Genomic DNA, 25,974 nt, shown 5'->3' on the forward strand with positions numbered 1-25,974 from the left:
TGCAATTGGGCTCTACTACAATCCCTACACGCAAGTCGTGAAAAGACGAAAATGCCCTTGCGGCGACAGTATCTCCGGAAAATGAAAAATGCCGAAAATCGGAAAGTTTACATCAGTATTTTTCAAATCCATAATAATGGAATTGAAATTATCAATATGCTCCTTAAGAGGCATACCTTCCTTTATACGAAGGGTGCAAAGTCTCTGTTTCAGGTAGGGTCTGTTGGTGAGGGACTTCGTCATATACAGACTTTCCAATTTTAGCTATTATTTTACCGCCGTGTCTTCATCAATAACTTCACGCAACACGTCATTAGTTAGATTCAGAATAATCGCAGTATGTGCCTTTTCATCGACTTCATCTTTATCTTCATCGAACATAGTTGTTGGCAACTTGTCCTTCCTGAACAACACATTATTTAGACTTTCCTGAGTCAATAGGGCCTGCATCTTAATGCGCCAAAGACTGAAACTAATCTTGCCATCAAATTTCTCAATTTCGTATCTGGTCGACATCTCAAAAAACTCCCCAAAATAATTCTCGGTGAATAGTACCGTATTTGTGAACAGTACCCGAATAATATTTGTGAACAGTATTGTACGTGTGAACAGTTCTGTACACAATATTCACGAACCCGAGCTCTGATACCAGTTTGTTATGAAAAAGGATCGAATAGGTGTTTATGAGAACAAGAGAAAAATAAATGACAAGAAGAATAAAATGGCACACACACAAACGAGACAAGATTTACGTGGTTCGGCTGTGCCTACATCCACGGGGAGAAGACAAAACAATATTTCACTATAGAAATATAGAGAAACAAGGCAAAGTGGCTCACCCCCAAAACCCAATTACACCCAAACTCTTACTCTCTAACTGATATTACAAGCTCTGTCTTAATTGGTGATTTTTTGGATGATTAAACCACCATGGGAGCAAGGCTATTTAGCCACAATGGCTACATACATCACTTCTGGACTTGATCACCAAGTGCAACCTTTTTGTGGTCACCAAGTCCAGAAGTGATGTATGTAGACATTGTGGCTATAAATAGCCCTGCCCCTATGGTGGTTTAATCATCCAAAAAATCATCAATTAAGAGTGAGCTTGTAATATCAGTTGGAGAGAGAGAGTTTGGGTGTAATTGGGTTTTGGGGGTGAGTCACTTTGCCTTTTATTTCTATAGTGAAATATTGTTCTGCTCCCCGTGGATGTAGGCACAGCCGAACCACGTAAAACCTTGTCTCGTTTGTGTGTGTGCCATTTTATTCTTCTTGTCATTTATTTTTCTCTTGTTCTTATAAACTCTTATTCGATCCTTTTTCATAACACAAGGCTAGGTACTTTATCAAGAATATACTATATTAAATCAAATTATTGTTCAGCTTATCATGCTGTTTTCTATACCATTTTTTTTTTTCCCTCTTTCATCTTCGGTATCTATATGCACTTCGTCTCACTATATGGCAGACTCTATATATTTTCGACATTGTCCTGAAAGTGCATTGGTTTTCGTATGACACAAGTTTGGGTGTCATTTCTCAAGTGGTTCGTTAACCGGTGTTTATGGCCTAACAGTGATGTGGAGCCATTGTATAAATGCATCTGGATTCTGAGTCCCATGCATCTTCTATCAGTTAGAGAAGTTCTCATGGTTGCTTATGCATACCTTTGAAAACTAGATCATGAACGTTATAAACCTGCAGGCCAGGTCCTACTGGGATTTGGGAATTCTGTAAAACCTATAGGATCTTGCTTATCTCTTTTGTTTCCTTTCTTTATTCTTGCTTCTTGTGAGACCACACATAAGGGATGGAGGTTCTTTTGCATTATCTTTCGTTATATGCGCACATATATTTATATGTATCTGCGTGTATTTTATATAAAGGAGGAGGAGGAGGAGGATATAGGATAACAGAACCTAATCTACATCAATTCATCAATTGATGTGAAGAAATTATATAAAATTTGTAAATAATTATAAAGGTAGAGATTACCCAACTTCTTAGTACCAAATTTCCGCTTAGTTAGTTAGTTAGTTAGCTAGATTAGAGTGTTTTTTTTTTTTTTTTTTTTTTTTTTTTTTTTTTTTTTCGGTCATTGGCAAATGGCAACCACACTCGGGCTCTCCTCTCTCTTCGAGAATGGGAATGTTGTACTATTGGGCTAGATGCCTTTTGGTACATGCCAATACTTCTCGGTTCACTTGTCTACGAGCCACTCAAACTATAGGGAGGCGTGTGAGTGAGAGAACACATGAGCTTCACATACAAACATAGCTACCTATCTAACTTGTGAAATCTGAATTTCTTGTTAATAAGGTGCAGTTCATTTTTACACAATTTATATTTTATATAACAAGATATGTCATAAACAAAACACCAAATCTAAAGTAAAAATTTAACAAAATTAAAAATTTGATACATAATCCGAAGAATGTACTTGTACGTGTTTGTTTTTCTCTTTAATACTTTTTCCCCTTGTCTTCGCCTCATTGAGAGGACTTCTAACTAATGTTCCGAGTCTTCTGAGACTTTTATGGTGGCTAGGACGGAGTTGGGATCCTGTATGGGGTGCTCCATAACATTGGACATGTGAACGATCATACGTACTCACACGTCCGATGTGGAACAGCACCCGGCGCCCGCAGAGTATCTGTGCTCCTTAAGATGACTTGGTCAATCAAACCTTTCAATTTCATAGAGGTGTACTAGTCTCCGTGATATAGACATCACTGGCTCTAAAGAAATACTCCTACAAGACTAGTCTAATTAAAAGAAACAAGAAGGAAGATATCACCATAGGAAGTGTAAATAAAGGAAGACCCGTGCCCAAGTCTACACGCCTAAATTCAAGAATACTGCCAATTCAGTGAACAAAATGTATATCAGTAAAAGAGAAAAAATAGTAATGCCCTGAGTTCACACAACTTTCTAAGTACCCCCAATGACAATGATAACAGTTTTACATGACAAGCAGCAAAATTTATTTCTTTGGCTGCTAAAATTTGAAGCACTTTAGTAACATCTGAAGTTCCTAATAATTAAAAGAGTTCAATCATCAATGTAGCTTGTTTCTTTCCTTCCACTGGTAATTAGTGGACCAAACAAGTGGACTTCCAAGTCTATGGTGATGTGAATGATACCCAAAGTAATATGGGACCTCTAGAATAACAGAAACATAATTAAATAGGAGTTTTGAATCATCATCAATGGCTATTCAACAAACATAAATCAACCATGGCATCAGTAACCTTACAGATGATCCTCTCATTTGTTTCCGTAGTCCTGTTTGTTATGTTGTCGTCTTCACCCTATGTTGTTTCTGCTTCTGCTGAAGAAGCCAAGGCTCTCCTGAATTGGAAAGCCAGCCTTCAACTCCATAACAATTCCATGCTAACTTCATGGTCTCTTCCCTCTAACAATGGTACCTATTCTTCTAGCCACCGAATGACAAGTACCGGACCATGCACTTGGTTTGGAATTTCTTGCAATATTGATGGAAGCGTCATGAGATTGAACCTCACAAATTCTAGTGTAAAAGGTACGCTTTATGCTTTCCCATTCTCGTCTCTCCCCAATCTTGCATATATTGATCTCAGTATGAATGAACTTTTCGGTACCATCCCACCTCAAATTGGTAAACTCTCCAAGCTCATCTATCTTGATTTGTCCATCAATCAGTTTTCGGGAGCAATCCCACGAAAAGTTGGCCTGCTGAGGTATATTGAGGTTCTCCACATATTTCAAAATATGTTAAATGGCTCAATTCCTCAAGAAATAGGCCAGCTAAAGTCTCTTTATGAGCTTGCTTTGTGTTCGAACAATCTTGATGGCTCCATTCCTGCTTCTTTGGGCGGTTTGAGCAACTTGGCTATTTTATATCTCTATGGTAATGAACTTTCTGGTTCCATTCCCTCACAAATGGGACATATCCACCAACCTTCTAATGGGTCCCATCCCTTCAACTTTCAAGAATTTGAGAAAGCTAAAAGTGCTGTATCTGTTCAACAATCTACTATCTGGTCCCATCCCCCCAGAGATAGGAAACTTGAAATTGCTTGAATTTCTATTCCTTGATAGAAACAATCTTTCTGGCCCAATTCCTGCAGCATTAGGTGATCTAAGCTCCCTCACTCAGCTATCTCTCTATGGGAATCAACTCTCTGCTTGTATTCCTAAAGAATTAATGAACTTAAAGCTTCTCAGTGGTTTAAATTTAAGCGAGAATCAACTCAATGGTTCCATTCCTGCTTCATTTGCTAATTTGAGAAACTTGGAATTTTTATTCCTCGGTGAAAACCAACTTTCTGGTCCTATTCCACAAGAACTTGGGAATTTGACAAACTTGGTCATATTGCGAATGGATGAAAATCAGTTATCTGGCTATTTGCCATGGTGGAAGACTTGAAAGTTTCAGTGTAAACAACAACCGGCTTGTCGGTCCCATCTCCAAGAACTTGAGAAACTGTTCTACCTTGACCAGAGTCCGCCTAGGCGGGAATCAGCTTGCTGGAAATATTGCTGAAGATTTTGGTGTCTATCCAAATCTGCAATTCATGGATCTAAGTAACAATTGTTTATTTGGTGAAACCTCAAACACATGGGGACAGTACCCACAATTGACTTCCCTCAAGATGGCAAGAAATATCATCACTGGAATCATACCATCAGAGATTGGAAATTTAACCACCCAACTCCGAGTACTTGATCTTTCTTCCAATCAACTCAATGGTTCCATTCCTGCTTCATTTGCTAATTTGATAAACTTGAAAATTTTATACCTCCATGACAACCACCTTTCTGGTCCTATTCCAAAAGAAATTGGGAATTTGAAGTTATTGAGTCTGATTTTAAATGATAATCAACTTTCTGGTGATATACCTCTAGAACTCGGATTGGCAACTGAGCTGTTGTATCTTGACCTGTCAAGAAACAGATTAAGTGGGTCAATACCGAGAAATCTGGGAAACTGCACGCAGCTTAATTACTTGAACTTGGGCAACAACAGTTTTACTCAGGAAATTCCGCTTGAGATCAGTAAGATGGTTGGCCTGTCCAGGATGGATTTGAGTCACAATATGCTTACAGGGAAGATACCGTTACAATTCAAATTTTTGGTGAGTTTGGAGAGGCTGGATCTCTCCCACAACAATTTTACTGAGGAAATTCCGCTTGAGATCAGTAAGATGGTTCGACTGTCCAGGATGGATTTGAGTCATAATTCGCTTACAGGGAAGGTACCATTACAATTCAAAGATTTGATGAGTTTGGAGAAGCTGGATCTCTCCCATAATAAACTATCTGGTCTCATACCAGAAGCTCTTGAACAAATCACTAATTTGTTGTATGTTGACATATCCTACAATGAGCTGCAAGGTCCCATTCCTAACAGCAAAGTCTTTAGAGATGCTCCCATAGAGGCATTACAAGGGAACAAAGGGTTGTGTGGCAATGTTAATGGATTGCAACCTTGCAAAAGGCGTTCAACTGCGCACAAACATATTCCAAAAAGAAACCACAAATTCATTCTTATAGTTGTATGTCTCCTTGTTGGACCATTTTTACTTCTTGGTGCATTCTTCGGACTTTTCCTAATATACGAAAGAAGGAAAGGAAATGCACAAGTCGAAGAACAATGCGATATGCAAGATATTGATGCTTTTTCAGTTTTGACTTATGATGGGAGAACAACATATGACGAAATCTTAACAGCCACCAATCATTTTGATGCCTCATATTGCATTGGAAAAGGTGGACATGGAACTGTCTACAAAGCAGAGCTGACATCAGCTAATGTAGTAGCTGTGAAGAAACTTCACCGGTCATCTGAGATGGGAGATGCTAAAGGTTTTAGAAATGAGATAAGGGCTTTGACAGAAATAAGACACCAGAACATTGTAAAACTTTATGGTTTCTGTTCACATGCTTGACACAATTTTTTAGTTTACGAGTATCTTGAAAGGGGTAGCTAGGCCACAATCTTGAGCAGAGATGAAGAGGCTCAAGAACTGGATTGGCGTAAGAGGGTGAATATAATCAAGGGTGTGGCTCATGCATTGTGTTACATGCACCATGATTGCTCACCACCAGTTGTTCACAGAGACATATCAAGCAACAACATTTTGCTGGATTCAGATTATGAGGCTCATGTTTCAGACTTCGGCACTGCTAAACTTCTGAAGTCAGACTCGTCGAATTGGAGTTCACTTGCAGGAACATACGGATATATTGCACCACGTAAAAAATAGTTTATTGTTACCCCAATTTTAATTTGATATAGAATCCACAGAACTTACACACGTTATATAATTTTCTTTTTCTCTGCAGAACTTGCTTACACAATGAAGGTAACTGAAAAGTGTGATGTGTATAGCTTTGGAGTGTTGATACTCGAAGTGATCAAAGGGAAGCATCCCGGTGAATTCGTCACCTCATTATCATCTTCATCCGCCGAGAACATCATGCTGAATGATGTGTTGGATCAACGCCTTTCAGCTCCCTCGGCCGAAGTTGAAGAGTTGGTGAAATTTATCCTAAAGCTGGCCATTGCATGTTTACATGTCAATCCACAATTTAGGCCGACCATGCTCACTCTCTCTCAGATTTTATCAACCCAAAGAATTCCTTCTTAGTCACACGCAGTATTTAAGGCTAGGTACTTTCTCAAGAATATACTAACATAAAATCAAATTCTTGTTATCTTGCTGTTTTCTGTTCCTTTTTTTTCCTCAAGAATACAATGATACGGTGTCAGCATTTGGAATCCTACAAAACATTGTTGCTTAATATGTGAGGTTGTAGTTTAGTGGTATTACCTCACCTTCTAAAATAGGAGGTCGGTTCAAGTTCCCGTAGGGACAAAAATGAGTGCATGAGTTTTGTGTCAAGATAAGGAACAATCGATTGTAAGCCATCATGGTGCATTTAAGACCGAGCATGATCCACACCCTTAATTATATTCAACCCACTTAGTCTAGTCCAATATTTTAGCGTCTTCATCTCTACCAAGATCGTGTTGTGGCCACACCATATTGGCTGGTGGCAACTTTGTTTTGTAAATAGTTCCATTCTGTTGACACCCATTTTGGTAATTGGGTTTGGGCTTCAATTGGACTTGATGATCAATGATATAGTAATATGGGCCAAGAACATAAAGCCTGGTCAGTGATGATGTGTTAGGAATTTGGGTCGAGAAGGATATCTGGGTCATGGAAGGTGATTGGATTGAAGGTGGTTTGGAATAGCATTTTAGTTGGAATAAAATCCATTAGTGCCATACATGAATAGTGACGTGGCAGTTCTCATACAAAATAACGCTATGTGCAAGGATGCTACATGGATAGAATGTTTTTGAGCTTTATGTTAGATAAGATTTATGTGTTTACTTGATTTTTGAATTAGTATTTATCTAGGAATGTTTAGTTTGAATTTATTTTTAGTTGGGTTATTGATAAGATTAGATTTTATTTGGAATTAGTATTTAGTTAGGATTATTTTAATTTGAATAATTATGTGGTTGTATTAGAATATAACTAGGATGCTTGTAATTAGGAATTTGTTTTACCATTTATTCTATAAATAAACAGAGAGGCACGCTGTACAAGTGGTCCAGCACCCTCAGAATCCTTATTATTATTTTGTTTGCTTTCTCAAGTACTTTCCTCAAATAGCATCCTTGCTATCTTTATCTCTCTCTATTTCAGTCTTTTTCTATTTCTCTCCACATATCTCTTTCTCCCTATCTCTTCTCCCTATCACTTTCTATGTCTATTTCTTTCCTTTTCTATTCTCTTGTTACGTTACTATAAATTGTTTACGGAAAGTCCTTTTAACTAAGGCATTTTTGAACCCAAAAGAGGAATTTATTTGTTCCCTTTTTCCTTGCATCGTCTGAGAGTCAACTTTCTCAAAAGGACTAAAGTTGACAATTCACAATTGAACCACCCAAGTGGTTCTGGCACGCCCGTTTCACATCAATTTAAGATCGGATCTTAGGAGCCGATTTTAGGGTCAACATTTTTGGCATGCCCGGTGGGACCCCATCAGGTGAGCAAGCTATAGTAAAGATGCCTCCAAAGCTAAGAGGTTCGAAAGGCATGAACACGGGAGATAATACTGATGAAGAAAATCCACAGATTGGCGCAGGCGATGATGCCGACTCATCTATTCCATCTGACGTTCCTTTGAGTCGGGTACTGGAATCAATCATGCAAAGAATCGATGCCTAGCAAGCACAGATCGGTGAGGTAAGGTCCCAAATGGGAGAATCAAATCAGTTTTTGGTCGCTCAAATGAGGTCGATGACAGGGGAGATAAACTAAATGGTGCACACTCAGTTTGAGAAGATGAGTCAGAAACTTGAAAATAATGTACTGGCGAATCAAAGCCGACAAGATTAGGCTGAAGTGTCTCACGTCAATGGGTCCATTTTTCAGCGTTTGACGGCACCATCGGTTCATATATCCTAAGGACCTCGAACAAGCACCATATTGCCAAGTGCAGGACTTGGTATTACAATCGGTAATGTGCCGAATCATACACTCGGCATGCCGATTGGGAATCCACCAATCTTATCAGATCCGCCGGCAGTAACTACTGTGCCGGTATATCATCCACCAGTGAATAATCAACATAATCAAAATGTGCAGCATCTACATGTGCAGCCGATTCCACCAGTGAGAGATCAACAAGAGGTGGTGGGAAACCAAAACCAAGGTAGGGCTAATCCATTGGTACCACTGGCGGCTGCCGGGGGGCAAGACAATGTAAATCAACAATGAGAACGGGTCAACCCATTTGTTCCACTTCACCCAAATGATCCTCCAGGAAAAAATGCAAGGATTGATAGGGCTCCAAATCTGGCTTTAATACAGGCCGAAGTAGCACAGGGTCGCAGACATACTCGGCCAGTATATAGAAAGCCTTATCCTGATCATGTCAATGCTTATGAGTTGCCTAGAAATTATTGGTATCTCGATTTTTCTATGTATAGTAAAAGGGTAAAGTTTAAATCATTTGCGGAGGGTGATATGATTTGGCAAACAATTCTTCCACCTGGAAAGGTAGATAGAATGTATGGCAAATGGTCACCTACATGGAAAGGGCTATAAATAGTCCACCAAGTGTTGCATGGAGGAGCTTACACGTGGAAGGATTTGGATGGTGAGGTGCATGAAAGACTAATAAATGGAAGGTATTTGAAGAAGTATTAACCCATTATTTTTGAACTTTTGGAGGAAAATAAAGCCTCTAATAAGTCAAATATAGAGGGTGGGTGTTCAGCTTAAGCCATTTATGAACCTGGAATAATGATGACAGTGGGTGGTTCTATGGTGTGTATATCAACTTGATACAATGGGTGTAATTTAAATTTTGGAAGCCGAAGGGTTACAATGGCTACCAAAATTGGGGGGCATTGTTGACACCCATTTTGGTAATTGGGTTTGGGCTTCAATTGGACTTGATGATCAATGATATAGTAATATGGGCCAAGAACATAAAGCCTGGTCAGTGATGATGTGCTAGGAATTTGGGTCGAGAAGGATATCTGGGTCATGGAAGGTGATTGGATTGAAGGTGGTTTGGAATAGCATTTTAGTTGGAATAAAATCCATTAGTGCCATACATGAACAGTGACGTGGCAGTTCTCATACAAAATAATGCTATATGTAAGGATGCTACATGGATAGAATGTTTTTGAGCTTTATGTTGGATAAGATTTATGTGTTTACTTGATTTTTGAATTAGTATTTATCTAGGAATGTTTAGTTTGAATTTATTTTTAGTTGGGTTATTAATAAGATTAGATTTTATTTGGAATTAGTATTTAGTTAGGATTAGTTTAATTTGAATAATTATGTGGTTGTATTAGAATATAACTAGGATGCTTGTATTTAGGAATTTGTTTTACCATTTATTCTATAAATAAACAGAGAGGAACGCTGTACAAGTGGTCCAGCACCCTCAGAATCCTTATTATTATTTTGTTTGCTTTCTCAAGCACTTTCCTCAAATAGCATCCTTGCAATCTTTATCTCTCTATTTCAGTCTTTTTCTATTTCTTTCCCCATATTTCTTTCTCCCTATCTCTTCTCCCTATCACTTTCTATATCTATTTATTTCCTTTTCTATTCTCTTGTTACGTTACTATAAATTGTTTACGGAAAGTCCTTTTAACTAAGGCATTTTTGAACCCAAAAGAGGAATTTATTTGTTCCCTTTTTCCTCGCATCGTCTGAGAGTCAACTTTCTCAAAGGGACTAAAGTTGACAATTCACAATTGAACCACCCAAGTGGTTCTGGCACGCCCGTTTCATATCAATTTAAGATCGGATCTTAGGAGCCTATTTTAGGGTCAACACATTCATATCCTCCTTGTCCAACATAACACGAGGCATCGAAATCCTTTGTGGCACACTTTTATGATTTCATTATACATTCTTCTTCTACCAAACTTGAAATTGAAAAAAAAAAAATTTATCCTCGACATTGCATTTGTACATTTTTTGGTTTTTCTTTTTCTCGTTTCAAACATGATGAGGAGTTCGCTGAATGTACCAAAAAGTAAAAGTGGCTACAGGGAAATGTAATACGATTATCAGATCTAGAATGAGTTTGTGACTGTGATAATTCTAATTTTCAGCATTTTAGAATTTTCTGAAAATTCGTTAATGCAAGGGCGTTTTCGTCTTTTCACTTTACCATCCGGGTTTGTGGTTGGGTCCAGTTACATTTCCTACATTTTAATTTATGTGGTGATGCAGTATTTGTATGGTGTAATTGTGTGTGTGTGGTGTGTGATTTAAATGAAAAAGAAAAAGAGAAAAGAAATATAAAATAAAGTGGGACCCACATCACTTTTTAAGTGATTTGTGAGACCAAAATTGGTCTCTGCTGCTCTCTCTCTCTCTCGACTGCTCTCGGCTTCTCCTTTTTTTTCTTTTTTCTTTTCTTTTCACTTCAACTTCCATTGTTGATTGCTCCTTCATCTTTTGTCGGATTGAGGTGCCGTTTGAGGCGAAACGAAGCTTGTAGCGAGCTCTACGCATCCATACTATCAATTTCCAGATTTGAGTCTTCCTTGGAACTTGAATTTGGAGGACCTATTCTAGGGATTTCGGCTTGGATTGTGAGGTAGGGACATCTTAAGCATGGAATCTTGCTCTATAATGAATCATGCTCCTCTATGTGTGTTATAGCATGTTTAATTGTTGTTGATTTTGATTAAAATGATTTAATTGACAACATGCTAGTTATGTAAATGTGTATAACATGGTTGAATGAAAAGTATGTCTATGTGATGGTTGTTTACATTTTTTTTGAGGTTACTAACATGCTATAATGATGCCATGAGAACATGCTTATTTATTATTGTGCTAAGTTCCCATTTGTCATTATATTGAGATCATGACATGAGCCTACATCTCATTGGGTTGCATGAAAAAGGGAAGTGGTTGTCTTGAAATGAAAATGGGGATTTGGGAATGAATGTTTTGGAAAAAAATTGGTTTTGACAAACCCGGTCGCTGTGGGGTTACCAACGGGCCGGAGGTTAATGTAGCCTAGGGAGGACTAGGGAGAGTACCCTAGCGTGGTTGAGCTATTCGGGCCCCTCGACGGCGCCACGGGGTCACCAAGGGCCTAGGGACGGTAGCCAATCCTCCTCTCGTCGCGGCTGGGTTACCAATGGGGGTTACATTAACTTTGAACGTGATGGTTTTGAGAATGAAAACGGGGAGTGACTTTAGCATGCATTGCATCTCACTCCATTTGCATTTGTGTGTGATTGAATTTGACTTGTACTTGTAATTATTTTTCCCCTTCAATGCATGTCCCCAATCTCCCATTGGCCTATGCTTTATTTGGATTCACTAGGACACAAGAATTGTGTCTTAAGTGTCACCTGCTGAGCTATATGCTCACCCCTATATCTATATATATTTTTTTTCAGGTCTTGGAAAGGAACTGGTGGATGACAACCCACCTCGAGCTTGAATGGCGTTAGAAGTTCACTTTTGTATCTTTGTATATTTCCCATTATTTTGTAAAACACTAGAAGTGCAAAGATGTATAATTATTTTGTGGAACTTTGTCATGTAATATAACTAAAGTATTGATGATGTTTTGGATGGGGATTTGATAGTATTCAACTTGTTGATGAATGGATGGATAATCCTAGTTTGAAGCATTGTCTAGATTAGTTGATTGTATCATTATCTTTTGTTGCCGTGAATTTGGAATTTGAGCGTTGTGATAGGCCTATTTTTAGGGGAGGTCATGCCGAATTTTTTTGTTTAAAAAGTATTAGTTTTGGGGCGTTACAAATTTGGTATCAGAGCAAAGGTTCGAAAGCCTTTAGGACGATGGGTAGAGGCCAACTTAGGGTCACATGGACTGTTGTTTGTGTTGCTTACTTGACTACTTGCTACGTGATATTTTACTTAAATGAGCATGCTTAACTGCCTATGTGCTTACTGCTTACTTGTTTATGTTAAAATGTTTCTTGCATAGTCTTGCATGCTAAGTGTTGTACGGTATCAATTCTTGTTGAATTGTCCACAGTCTTAGTGTCATGTTTCTGAATCGTTTTCTCGTTTTATAGCACGATGTCACGGCGTGAGGAACCTAGAGAAGTTGGCCTTAGGCCAACAAGGGGCGATGTTGGTGAGAGCTCTAGCTCCAATCTGGTGGAGCCAGTTAATGAGAACATGCTTCTTAGGGACTTGATTCCCCCAAGAGCTGTTCCCCCAAGAAGAGAGAATGTTGAAACACCCGTACCCGTGGAAGTGGGTAAAGGTTCTGTGGCACTGGAGTTTAATCGTTTGTTGCAAAATGTCATGAGGGCAACGATTGCTGCTCAGTCATAGTCGGCACCACAACCTACAGTTCAAGTTGAGGAGATGCCAGCTCAGAAGCGTCTCAAGATCATAAAAGGGTTTTCTCAGTTGATGCCGGTAGTGTTTGAGGGCAGTGCGGATCCAATGGTAGCAGATGACTACTTGGATCAAGTTAAAACCCAACTAACCTCAATGGATGTGACAGAGGATCACTTGAAGATCATCCTAGCAACTTACAAGTTTGCTATGGATGACAAGGTTTGGTGGAAGTCGATCACCAACCAGTACAAGGTTGAAAAGATGAGTTGGGACAGGTTCAAGGAGCTGTTTTATGAGAAGTATTTTCTGCTTTCCAAAAGATGGGAGTTACAAGACCGGTTTCATAATCTTATTTAAGGGAACATGTCAGTGGCTAAGTATGGGAACAGGTTCACCTCACTCTCCCATTTTGCTCCAGAAGTGGTGAGAGATGAAGCTAATAAGACTCAGAAGTTTGTTTCCGGTCTTAATGATCGGATGAGGCCGTTGATCATGGCACAGTTCATTAAGCTTTATTCTGAAGCAGTGGAAAGGGCTTTGATGTTGGAGGCTGATAATAAAGAGAAAGATGCAAGAAGAGAACAATGGAAGCAAAAGAGGGGTGCAGGGCTATCTTCAAAGGGATCTTCTTGGAAGAAGAACAAGGGTGGTTCATCTCAGTTTCAGGGACAACAGTCTACAAGATCTGTTCCTACCACTCCTATGCCAGCTAGATCTGACAGGAGTGCAGTTGTTTGTTATCAGTGTCAGCAGCCTGGGCATTACAAGTCCAGTTGTCCGATGAGATCGTCTTCAGTTTCGTCAGCTCCGAAGGCTTGTTATGGGTGTGGCCAGCAGGGTCACTTGATTCGTGATTGTCCAGGCCAGGGAGCAGGCACAGGTAGTGGCAGGGGGTCACGACAGAGGCCGTCTTAGTCGGCTACAGTTCAGTCAGGTTTCAGACCGCCACCACCACAGCCTGCCATGTCTTCACAGGGTTCACGGTCAGTTAGGAGGGATACTCCTACTATGTCAGTGTAGCAGTCAGGTGTTCAGGTTGGCAGTCCTCAGGCACAGGTACCACAGGGACGTGTTTTTGCACTGGCACAGACCGATGCATCTTCTGGACCGTCAGTTCTTCGAGGTATATTTCCAGTGTTTGGTTATTGGGCTCGTGTTTTGTTTGACTCTGGTGCATCTTATTCTTTCATTTCATCATCATTTGCACTTGCATCGGGGTTGGAAGTTAGTTTCTTGGAACGGGCGTTGAGTGTTGATACGCCAGTTGGGGTTTCAGTGTCTTTGAGCCGAATTGTACGGGAGTGTCCCATTGTGATAGTCAGGCGGACTTTCATGTTTGACCTTATCCTCCTAGAGATGACTAGCTTTGATGTCATTCTCGGGATGGATTGGTTGGCTTCATTTCATGCCACGATCGACTGTTACAGAGGAAGGGTTACAGTTTGCACTTCCGAGGGAGACTGTTTCTTTTTCGTGGGAGATCGGAGTGATTCACACATTTCATCGTTTTATGGAGTTCGTGGACGAAGTCATGGTGATTACTTCTTGGCTAGCCTTATAGCCGAAGAAGATGATGTTGGGAAAGAGGATTATCCTGCGGTTGTTTGTGATTTTCTGGACGTGTTTCCGGAGGATTTGACAGAGTTGCCTCCACACCGAGGAGTGGAGTTCTCTATTGATTTGATGCCAGGTACCGCACCGATTTCTATGGTACCATATCGAATGGCCCTAGTTTAATTGGAAGAATTGAAGAGGCAGCTTGATGATTTGAGGATAAAAGGTTTCATCCGACCGAGTGTGTCACCGTGGGGCGCACCGGTCTTATTTGCTAAGAAGAAAGATGGATCTTTGAGGTTGTGCATTGATTACTGGAAGTTGAATCATGCCACCATCAAGAACAAGTATCCTTTGCCAAGGATAGATGATTTATTTGATCAGTTGAGGGGAGCCAGTTGTTTCTCGAAGATTGACTTGAGGTCTGGCTATTATCAGTTGCGGGTTAGGGATGAGGATATCCCGAAGACAGCATTCCGTACACGGTATGGACACTATGAGTTCATTGTTATGCCTTTTGGCTTGACTAATGCGCCAGCGGCATTCATGGACTTGATGAACCGCGTCTTTCACGATTACTTGGACCAGTTTGTGGTAGTTTTCGTGGATGACATTCTTGTGTACTCACGGACTCGGGAAGATCACGAGGTCCATTTGAGTATTGTTTTACAGATTTTGCGGGAGCACCGATTGTATGCCAAATACGAGAAATGTGAGTTTTGGCTATAGGAGGTGAAGTTTTTGGGGCATGTTGTTTCAGAAGGTGGAGTATCAGTTGATCCATCAAAAGTTAAAGCAGTTTTGACCTGGGAGCGACCCAAGAATGTGTTTGAGATCCGCAGTTTTCTTGGTTTAGTGGGTTACTATCGGAGATTTGTGAAGGATTTCTCCCGTTTGGCAGCTCCTATGACCCGGAAAGGGGTCAAGTTTGTCTGGAATGAGGCCTGTGATTCATCTTTTCAGGAGTTGAAGACGAGATTGACTACAGCGCCAGTGTTGGTGATACCTGAGCGTGGCTTGGGTTATGTGATCTATTGTGATGCTTCACGTGATGGGTTGGGATGTGTGTTGATGCAGGATGGTAGAGTAGTGGCTTATGGGTCTCGATAGTTGAAGACTCACGAGTACAACTACCCTACTCATGACCTGGAGTTAGCGGCAGTTGTATTTGCCTTGAAGTGTTGGAGACATTACTTGTATGGTGAGAGATTCGAGGTATTTTCAGATCACAAAAGTCTCAAGTACCTTTGTTCCCAAAAGGACTTGAACAACAGACAGAAACGATGGGTTGAGTACTTGGAAGATTACAACTTTGATTTGCAGTATCATCCGGGCAAGGCAAATGTTGTAGCTGATGCCTTAAGCCGAAAATCTCATGGAACTTTGGCCAGTTTAACTATTCAGAAGTGGAAGATGCTTGAAGATCTGGCAGAGATGGGATTACAGTGTTTTGATGATGATGGTTACAGTGAGTCGGCATTCTTATTTAGTCTTGTGGCTCAGCCTACTCTTGTTGTAAGAGTGATTGAGTCACAGAGACAGGACCTGGACTTAGATGCCATCCACGCTTTGATCTCTAGTGGTGAAACAGTGAAAGATTGGGCCTTGCATGCAGATGGGGGTCTACGGTTCAGGGGTTTGTTGGTGGTTCCCACAGTATGTCGTGAGGATGTCCTACGGGAGTTTCACACTTCCCGTTTTGCAGTTCATCCAGGTGGTACTAAAATGTATCACAATTTGAGACGTCAGTATTGGTGGAGCGGGATGAAGAATGATGTTGCACAGTTTGTGGCTAGATGCCTTACCTGTCAGCAGGTGAAGGCCGAGCATCGGAGGCCAGCAGGTTTGTTGCAACCATTACCTGTAGCGCAATGGAAATGGGAGCATATTGCTATGGATTTTGTGACAGGTTTTCCAAGGTCACGAAGGGGCAATGAGGCCGTATGGGTCATCATTGACAGATTGACCAAGACGGCTCATTTTTTGCCTATTAAGGCAACAGACGATGCAGAGAAGCTTGGTGTATTTTATGTGAAAGAGATTGTAAGGTTACATGGAGTCCCTGTAACCATTGTGTCAGATAGGGATGCTAAGTTCACTTCGAAGTTCTGGGAAGGACTTCAAGCAGTGTTTGGTTCAGCGTTGCATCTTAGTACGGCATTCCATCCACAGACAGACAGTCAGTCAGAGCGTGCTATCCAGATTTTGGAGGATATGCTTTGGGCATGTGTACTTGATTTGGGAGGTAGTTGGGAGGATCACCTTCCACTTATTGAGTTTGCCTACAACAACAGTTATCAGGCGAACATCCAGATGGCTCCATTTGAGGCGTTGTATGGTAGACCTTGTAGGTCTCCTGTTTGTTGGACTGAGGTAGGCGAGACAGCCGCCTTAGGACCCGACATTGTACTCGAGACTACTGAGAAGATTAAGTTGATAAGACAGAGGTTACTTACAGCTCAGAGCCGAAAGAAGAGCTATGCGAATAAGCAGAGATGACCGTTATCCTTTGAGGTGGGAGACCACGTTTTTCTACGGGTTTCTCCACGGAAGGGGTTGATGAGATTTGGGAAGAGTGGCAAGTTATCGCTACGATTTATTGGACCATTCGAGATTTTGGATCGGGTAGGAGAGGTTGCCTACAGACTTGCTTTACCACCACAGATGGACAGAGTTCACAATGTCTTTCATGTATCGATGTTACGAAAGTACGAGCCGGATCCATCTCACATTTTGAGTTGGGTTGATGTGGATATTGATGAGGATGTTTCCTACGAGGAAGGACCAGTTTAGATCCTTGACACTCAGCAGAAGGTGTTGAGCAACAAGACGATACCAATGGTGAAAGTCCTTTGGAGACACCACGGAGTCGAGGAGGCTACTTGGGAGCTCGAACAGGAGGTTCGGTCCAAGTACCCAGCGTTGTTTTCTTCCTCAGGTATGTCTTGATTTCGGGGACGAAATCCTTATAAGTTGCGGAGATTGTGATAATTCTAATTTTCAGCATTTTAGAATTTTCTGAAAATTCGTTAATGCAAGGGCGTTTTCGTCTTTTCACTTTACCATCCTGGTTTGTGGTTGGGTCCAGTTACATTTCCTACATTTTAATTTATGTGGTGATGTAGCATTTGTATGGTGTAATTGTGTGTGTGTGGTGTGTGATTTAAATGAAAAAGAAAAAAAGAAAAGAAATATAAAATAAAGTGGGACCCACATCACTTTTTAAGTGATTTGTGAGACCAAAATTGGTCTCTGCTGCTCTCTCTCTCTCCCGACTGCTCTCAGCTTCTCCTTTTTTTTTCTTTTTTCTTTTCTTTTCACTTCAACTTCCATTGTTAATTGCTCCTTCATCTTTTGTCAGATTGAGGTGCCGTTTGAGGCGAAACGAAGCTTGTAGCGAGCTCTACGCATCCATACTATCAATTTCCAGATTTGAGTCTTCCTTGGAGCTCAAATTTGGAGGACCTATTCTAGGGATTTCGGCTTGGATTGTGAGGTAGGGACATCTTAAGCCATGGAATCTTGCTCTATAATGAATCATGCTCCTTTATGTGTGTTATAGCATGTTTAATTGTTGTTGATTTTAATTAAAATGATTTAATTGATAACATGCTAGTTATGTAAATGTGTATAACATGGTTGAATGAAAAGTATGTCTATGTGATGGTTGTTTACATTTTTTTTGAGGTTACTAACATGCTATAATGATGTCATGAGAACATGCTTATTTATTATTGTGCTAAGTTCCCATTTGTCATTATATTGAGATCATGACATGAGCCTACATCTCATTGGGTTGCATGAAAAAGGGAAGTGGTTGTCTTGAAATGAAAATGGGGATTTGGGAATGAATGTTTTGGAAAAAAATTGGTTTTGACAAACCCGGTCGCTGCGGGGTTACCAACGGGCCGGAGGTTAATGTAGCCTAGGGAGGACTAGGGAGAGTACCCTAGCGTGGTTGAGCTATTCGGACCCCTTGACGGTGCCACGGGGTCACCAAGGGCCTAGGGACGGTAGCCAATCCTCCTCTCATCGCAGCAGGGTTACCAATGGGGGTTACATTAACTTTGAACGTGATGGTTTTGAGAATGAAAACGGGGAGTGACTTTAGCATGCATTGCATCTCACTCCATTTGCATTTGTGTGTGATTGAATTTGACTTGTACTTGTAATTATTTTTCCCCTTCAATGCATGTCCCCAATCTCCCATTGGCCTATGCTTTATTTGGATTCACTAGGACCCAAGAATTGTGTCTTAAGTGTCACCTGCTGAGCTATATGCTCACCCCTATATCTATATATATATATTTTTTTTCAGGTCTTGGAAAGGAACTGGTGGATGACAACCTACCTCAAGCTTGAACGGCGTTAGAAGTTCACTTTTGTATCTTTGTATATTCCCCATTATTTTGTAAAACACTAGAAGTGCAAAGATGTATAATTATTTTGTGGAACTTTGTCATGTAATATAACTAAAGTATTGATGATGTTTTGGATGGGGATTTGATAGTATGCAACTTGTTGATGAATGGATGGATAATCCTAGTTTGAAGCATTGTCTAGATTAGTTGGTTGTATCATTATCTTTTGTTGCTGTGAATTTGGAATTTGAGACATGACAGGTTAAAAATGCAATTAAACAGGTTGTGATAGGCCTATTTTTAGGGGAGGTCATGCCGAATTTTTTTGTTTAAAAAGTATTAATTTTGAGGCGTTATAGTGACCTATTCTTGTAACATGTTTGTACACCATACAACCATTTTTGCAAGGTCACAGACTGTTTGTTCCCTTGTAATGCCTATGTGGTAGCATTTTTCAAGGGCTGTGCGGTTGAGAATAGGACCTGAAACTCATTGTAGGATATGTCAACATTAATCAAGCTTTCTTCAAAAGCCTCTCGAAGGAAACCATAGAGGTTATTGTGGGAGAAATTCAGCTTCTCCAAACTCTGCACATTTTTAATTTGAGACTCTATTTATCCCAAAGCAAATTATGACTTACCCGTCTCGAGTGGATTTTTATATTTTTTTGGGCTAAAATTGTTGTTGCTCAAGTTTCAAGTAATATAGCTGCAATTGTTTTTCTTGATTCTACTGTATTGACTCACTTAAGCTGTTTATGGACAGGTCAAGAAGCAAAAGATGAGCTAGTGATCCGCCTTCTCTACATTTCAGACTATGTCCAATATAGAATGAAGAAAAAATAAAACAGAAACAGAGACACTGTTTTCTTCTACCTTTTTTTTTTTCCCTTCTTTTTAAGAAAATTAAGCATGCATAGGAAGAGTGCTAAATTGTTTTTATCGTGATGCATTTGAATTGGAATTGGAGATATATTAGTCCAAATTATATGTCCAGTTGACAAGAAGCTCGGATTCTTCAGGTAATTCAGATTCTCGTGTTCAGTCAAGATGAATTGTGCTACATGTATGAATTTTCAAACCATACGCTCTTACTTGTCTTCAAAATGTGAACATAGAAAAGGATTTCATAGAATATTTGGAAACAAACAAAAGCCAATGTTCAAAACAGAAGTGGAAAGTACAAAACACTAATAATCTGTGTTTGTTTTTTGACAAACAGGCAAAACTATGCTTATCAAATGAACTTGGAAAGAAGAATGAATATAGCAAATCTTGTTTAATTGTGCTACTATAGAAGTATAGATGACTATTGCTAGAATGTCAAATTAAAGATGGATCATTCGAGCATTATTATCAACCATTATGTTTGAACAGTGACCAACCATGGACCAAAACAATGGTTTTGTATCCAATTTTGACTTTGTTTTATAAATACGATGACGTCTGTAATGAAGACGTTCCTCTTTCGGAAAATTGAACATAGGAAAAAGTAATCTTTGTCCAATGAGATTACCAAAAAACAAATAAATAAAAATATAGGGATTTTTGTTTTGTTTTTGTTTTTGTTTTTTTTTTTTCTTTCTATTTTACTTTTCTTTTTTTAAGAAAATCTAGCATTCTTGGATTCAATATGTTTTCAGAGCTTGCCATAAAATGAAAGTCAATGAAAAATGTGACGCTTATAGCTATGGAATTGTGACAACGATGACATCATTAACTTCCCGTCCGGTCATATATTGCTGAGGGATGCGTTGGACCAACATCCCTTGCCTCCAAGGAATCAACCTCTTGCATGCTTGCTAACCAGTCCACAATCTCAGCCTACAATGCGAAAAAGTTTCTCAGCAGTTAATAGCTCAAAAGTGGCCTTCATGCAGACACGGCAGTTTGACCCCGGACCATCTAATAATTTCTCCAATTTTACATGATTACACCAGGACAATCGTTTGATTTCCCGTAATACTATCAAGAGACTTCTCTCATGATAAAGAGTCGTAAACTCTCCTTATTCAATTACTTCACAAATCTTCAAACTCCAATTTATGCTTCAGCATTTTCTTTTCCTTTTCAGCTCTTTCTAATCTGTTGCCTTATTTTTGTAAGGTAAAGGTGTTCAAGTGACTTGAGGAATGCTTCAATAGAGCGTATAAACTCGGACTTCTGAAATAAAATTTGCCAACTTAATTAACCACTCTCGGTCATTAGCTCAACTGGTATAGCCTCTCCTCCCTCAAAGAAGAGATGAAGGATTCGAGTCCCATAGTGGACTCCTATGGGGGTGTGTGAGTATTTATGTAACGTAATTTTTTTTATTTTTTTTGGCCAACCTACTACACTATGTCCCAAGTCCTAACACAAGTAAATCTTATTTTCTCAGCATAAAAAGCCTGTGATATAACCAACAATGAACAGTAAAAATCAGCAATTTTTCAGCTCAGTTATTTGTATTTCAAAATCAGGCGAGTTATAATCTGTAGTTTAGTGAGTGGATAACAGGTATATGAAGTAGAAATACGAGCAAGAATAGCCGCAGAGGGCAATCAAGATCATCTTCTGACATATAATAATCGAAGGCACAAGGAGTACGTATAATTCTAGTGCATGTATATTAAAATCGAAACTAGTTTAAAACTCTGATACCATGACTTAAGAAAAAGAAAAGGGCACTGAAGTGAGACATCATTTGTTAGTCGAGAAGGTGTATACATAAGAAAGGTAGTGTAAACTCTATACTATGATATTTGAAATATCCAAAACAGTCGAGGATTAAATATATGTAAAACAGAGCAAGATAGTAGAGAATGTTCATGCATGATTTTCTTTTGCTGGTATGCTGCAGAAATATTCTTGCTGATTTGTGGCTTATTTTTCTGCACCTGCATTTCCATATTGAAGAATGCTAGTCATTTTCTGATACTTTGAAGAACGCAAAAGCATTATCGTTGTGCCTTGGAATTGGAATTGGATGAAAATTGGTTCAAACTACATGTACGTTGACAAGAAGCACAGATTCTTGAGTTAATTCAGATTCACATTCTGTATCAGTGGCTAACGATATAAACAATAAGATGGGTTGTAAGTATGAATTCTCAAACCATACATGCTTTTACTTTTCAATTCTATAAAATGTGAGCATAGAAAATGATTTCATGGTTGTTCTAGGAAACAAACAAGAATCAGACTTCAAAACAGAAGTGGGAAATAAAGGGCCAATACTCTGTATGAAATTTTGACAAATAGATAAAACTATGCTGATCAAATGGACTCCGAAAGAAGAATGAACATAAAAAATCTTTATTCCATATGAACTATTCCAAATTTTATCATCCAATGCTCGGTGGTGTAGAAGCAAATCTTAAACGCCATAAATTCCACAAAAAAAACTTGCTTAAATGTTCTGCTATAGATGACCTACTATAGATGACTAGTGCTAGAATGTCAAATTAAAGATTTGTCATTCAAACATTATTATCAACCATTATGTTTGGAAATGACCAGCAGTGGTCCAAAATAGATTCATGATGTTGTATCCAATTTTGACTTTGGTTTATCTTCCTTGGTTTCTATATCTACCTTTGACACGCACCATGCAGGGATCTATATTGTAACGACTCCAACTCGAGGGTCCGAATTACTAACCGGGTCTTTATTCAAACCCGAGGTCGACTAAGGACACTATCGTCCTTTCCTATGTCAATATGTAATATACATGTCATCCTAGGAAATAATAATAAAATGAGATCATAGCTACAAAGTATGTCAAAACGGTCTACTAACCCATCGAACCCTGTGGAGGAGTGTCGTCCACTACTTCCCGTCCGTGTCCTGAAAAATGTTAATTGTAATGGGGTGAGCAAATTGCTCAGTAGGTGGTGCCTAAGACACACCTCTTGTGACCCCGTGAATCCAAACAATGAATAGAACAGTAGGGAACGAAATCATGCTAAGCCAGGGAAAGCACAAAATCGATTTTTTTCAAGTTCAAAACAAGCAACTGCGCCATGGATGCAATGCCATGTATGTCACTCTCCATTTTCAAAATCATCTATCACTTTTAAAACTATTAATATAACCTGTTCGTTGGTGACTCCGCAGCGACACGAGAGAAGGATTGGCTACTCTCCTTGACCCTTGGTACCTCCGCGACATCATTTGGGGCCCAGATAGCTCAACCACGCTAGGGTGTTTCTTCCAGTTCTCTCTAGGTTACATTAACACACTAGCCCTTTGGTGACTCCGCAGCGACCGAGTTTTCTCAAAACCATTTAATCAAATTTCTTCCAAAAAAAAAAATCCCTTTCCACTTTCATTTTAAAACACTTCGCCCCTTTCTTTCATGCCCAATGTTATGAATGCATGTCAAGTATTTTTCCAATAATATGAAAATAAAGGAAATTTACACTACACAATTTTACATGCTTCTTCATAGTAATTTCTAGGGAATTAATCGACATCGTAGGCATGGAAATTAACATTTAAGCATGCTTTTCACATAATTTCATCAACACACATAAGCATAGACTTTTAAAAAAACAACAATTATATTATTTTCAAAGCAATCAATTCAAATAAAGCATGCTTGATAACAAATATTTAATGGAACTTCACAAGGGAATAAGAAATTGGGAATTAAGAACCCCTACCCTGAAAAGAAATTTTCCTCACTGGATCATCATAGCCTCAAGCTTCCGGCCACCTATGATAACCCGGACCCGGAGGTCCGAACCGTTAGCCGGGCCCTTACTCGAACCCGAGGTCATCTACGTCAAACTTATCATTTCAAGCGTCAAAACATGGTCCTGAGGATTAACACTAGGCTCTCACAAGGTCTCTAAACGAATTCCAAGAATTAAGAATAGAATACCAAGGAGGAAGAGCAAAGAACCCAAAGCAAGTGCACTTCGGTCGACCGAAGTGCAGCTTCGGTCGGCCGAAGTAGACCCTCCAGAACCAACCGAAATAATCCTTCGGTCAACCAAAAGGTGAGATCCCGAGAGTTGAAAACGGTTCGGTCGACCAAACCCCATTTCGGTCGACTGAAATGGAAGATACTGAGAGTGTGAACTCAATTCGGTCGATCGATGAGCCATTTCGGTCGACCAAAACAGGTCCCTCGAGCCTTGGTTCTGAATTTGACATACTGCTTTATGAAAATGAAAGGGGAGCTGTAATGGAGACTTAACAATGGTTTGAACTCGTAATAGGTCTTCAATCAAGAATTATTCTATGATTACAAACGAAAGAACCAACCCATGATCACATTAAACATCATTGAAACCAATTTCATGAGTTTTAAACTTAAGCTTTACATCATGGACAATTTACATCAAAAACGAGTTCAACATCGTGTTGCATCATTTACATACCAAATGAACTTAATACATCTTGTTACATGTGCTTTACAAAATAAGTTCAAGCTCTACAAAAATACATCCAAAATGCTCTCCAAGTTGTACTGTTTATGAAAAAAAAAAAAAAAAAAAGAGTTAGATGTTTTGCATAGTGGTGGGACCCACTTCCCACTCACCTTTGAATTAATGGACAAGAGACCAATTTGTGGTCTCATTCTCCCTTCTCACCCGGCAGTCTCTCTCCCCCCTTGCTTTTCTTTTTCTTTTTCTTTTCTTCTTTAATTTTAAGGCTTGATTAAGCTTAGTAATTGTGGGAATTTGATGGCATTTCCTTGAACAAAGTTAGAGAGCTTGTTGAGATCTTCATTTGATAGGAACAATTCACACTTTTGGGCACCCTAGGAAGTTTGAATTCTAGGGCTTGGATTGGGCAAAATTGGGGGTTTTGCATCCTATGAGGTATGGGTGCTCTAATCCACAATTTCTTAGATTTCTTGTGAATTTTTTCTTTAATTTGACTCTAAGCATGCTTAATTGTAATTATCTTGATTATGTTTGTTGCGATTGTTGGTATTTAAGGTGATAAAGGCATGCTATGTGTTAAGTGAGCTTATGAATATGATTAAATTCTTGTGGTGAAGAAGCATGCTTAGTGTTGATGTATTATATGTCCTATGATTTTAAATTGCTATGAAAAGTGATGTTGTTGTTATGAAAATAAATGACTTTATTTTATGCCTTATGTATTTAAGTTGCTGTATTTGCGAATTAAAAGTATAATTCATGCATTACCATTGGGAAAGTAAAGGGAAAAGTTTGTTTTAAAAACAAATGAAATTGTTTTTGGGAAAAGTTTTTTTTGAAAAGTGTTTGTGAAAATCGGATGCCTAGGAGGCGCCTAGCGGTCCGTGTTGTTAGTGTAATCTAGAAGGGAGTATGGTTGAGCTAACTAGGCCGGATGCGATGCCTTGGAGGTGTCTTGTGGTCGTGGATAGTTAGTCAACCCTCCATTCGTGAAGCCTTAGAGGTGCCTTGGGTCAGATTGCACTAACGGTTTGGAAGTTGAAATGGTATTGTTTCGGAAATGGGGAGCGACATGGCATGGCAAGGCATTTCATTGGCATACATTGTACATTTGGTGGTTAGACGACTTGCGTATATATATTTATTGATATTATCGTTGTTTTACTTGTTTTCCCTGAGGCATGATCCTATCTACTAGTACTCTATTCCTTATGTGGATTCACGGGGTCATAAGAAGTGTGTCTTAAACACTTCCTACTGAGTGTTTAGCTCACCCCATTATTTTAACATTTTTCAGGATACGGAAAGGAAGTGGCGGATGACGTTCCTCTATAGGTTTTGATGGGTTAGTGGACTGTTTTGATATACTTTGTAGCCATGATCTCATTTTATTATTTTTATTTATTTATTTTATTTTATTTATAAACCTTGGGATGACACGTATATTAAGTATTGACATAAGAAAGGACGGTAACGTCTTTAGTTGACCTCGGGTTTCGGTAAGGACCCGGTTAGCGATTCGGACCCTCGGGTTTGGGTCGTTACAAATTTGGTATCAGAGCGTTAGGTTCGAAAACCTAAAGACGACGGGTAGGGTTGACATAAGTGGGACTTGAGTGATTTAAAGGTGTTGCATGTTAAAGTGTTTGTTGTTTTGAGAAGCATGCCTACTTGTTACTTGCTTATATGATTACAGTTTTGAAAGCATACTTATTTGTTAAGTGCTTACGTGTTTAAATTGTTGGTATATGTAAATGAAGTGGTTATGTTATTTGGAAGCATGTTATTTATGATAAGGTGGAAA

The 25,974-nt window shown here is 39.3% G+C and overlaps 2 protein-coding genes across 2 annotated transcripts; both read left to right on the forward strand.

Moving 5' to 3' along the window:
- Positions 1 to 3,240: 3,240 nt before the first annotated feature.
- On the forward strand, positions 3,241 to 4,065 carry LOC132277718 (MDIS1-interacting receptor like kinase 2-like). The gene has a single exon (XM_059779562.1). It carries the CDS (start codon positions 3,241 to 3,243, stop codon positions 4,063 to 4,065), a length of 825 nt encoding a protein of 274 aa, XP_059635545.1.
- Positions 4,066 to 4,284: 219 nt separating this feature from the next.
- Positions 4,285 to 6,325, forward strand: LOC132279190 (MDIS1-interacting receptor like kinase 2-like). Its single transcript, XM_059781125.1, has one exon. It carries the CDS (start codon positions 4,368 to 4,370, stop codon positions 5,931 to 5,933), a length of 1,566 nt encoding a protein of 521 aa, XP_059637108.1. The 5' UTR covers positions 4,285 to 4,367; the 3' UTR covers positions 5,934 to 6,325.
- Positions 6,326 to 25,974: the final 19,649 nt, after the last annotated feature.

The sequence above is a fragment of the Cornus florida genome, unplaced genomic scaffold (genome assembly GCF_030987335.1).
Source record: "Cornus florida cultivar Cherokee Brave unplaced genomic scaffold, ASM3098733v1 CherokeeBrave_3.0.0_Hap2_Chr10, whole genome shotgun sequence".
Classification (NCBI taxonomy): domain Eukaryota; kingdom Viridiplantae; phylum Streptophyta; class Magnoliopsida; order Cornales; family Cornaceae; genus Cornus; species Cornus florida.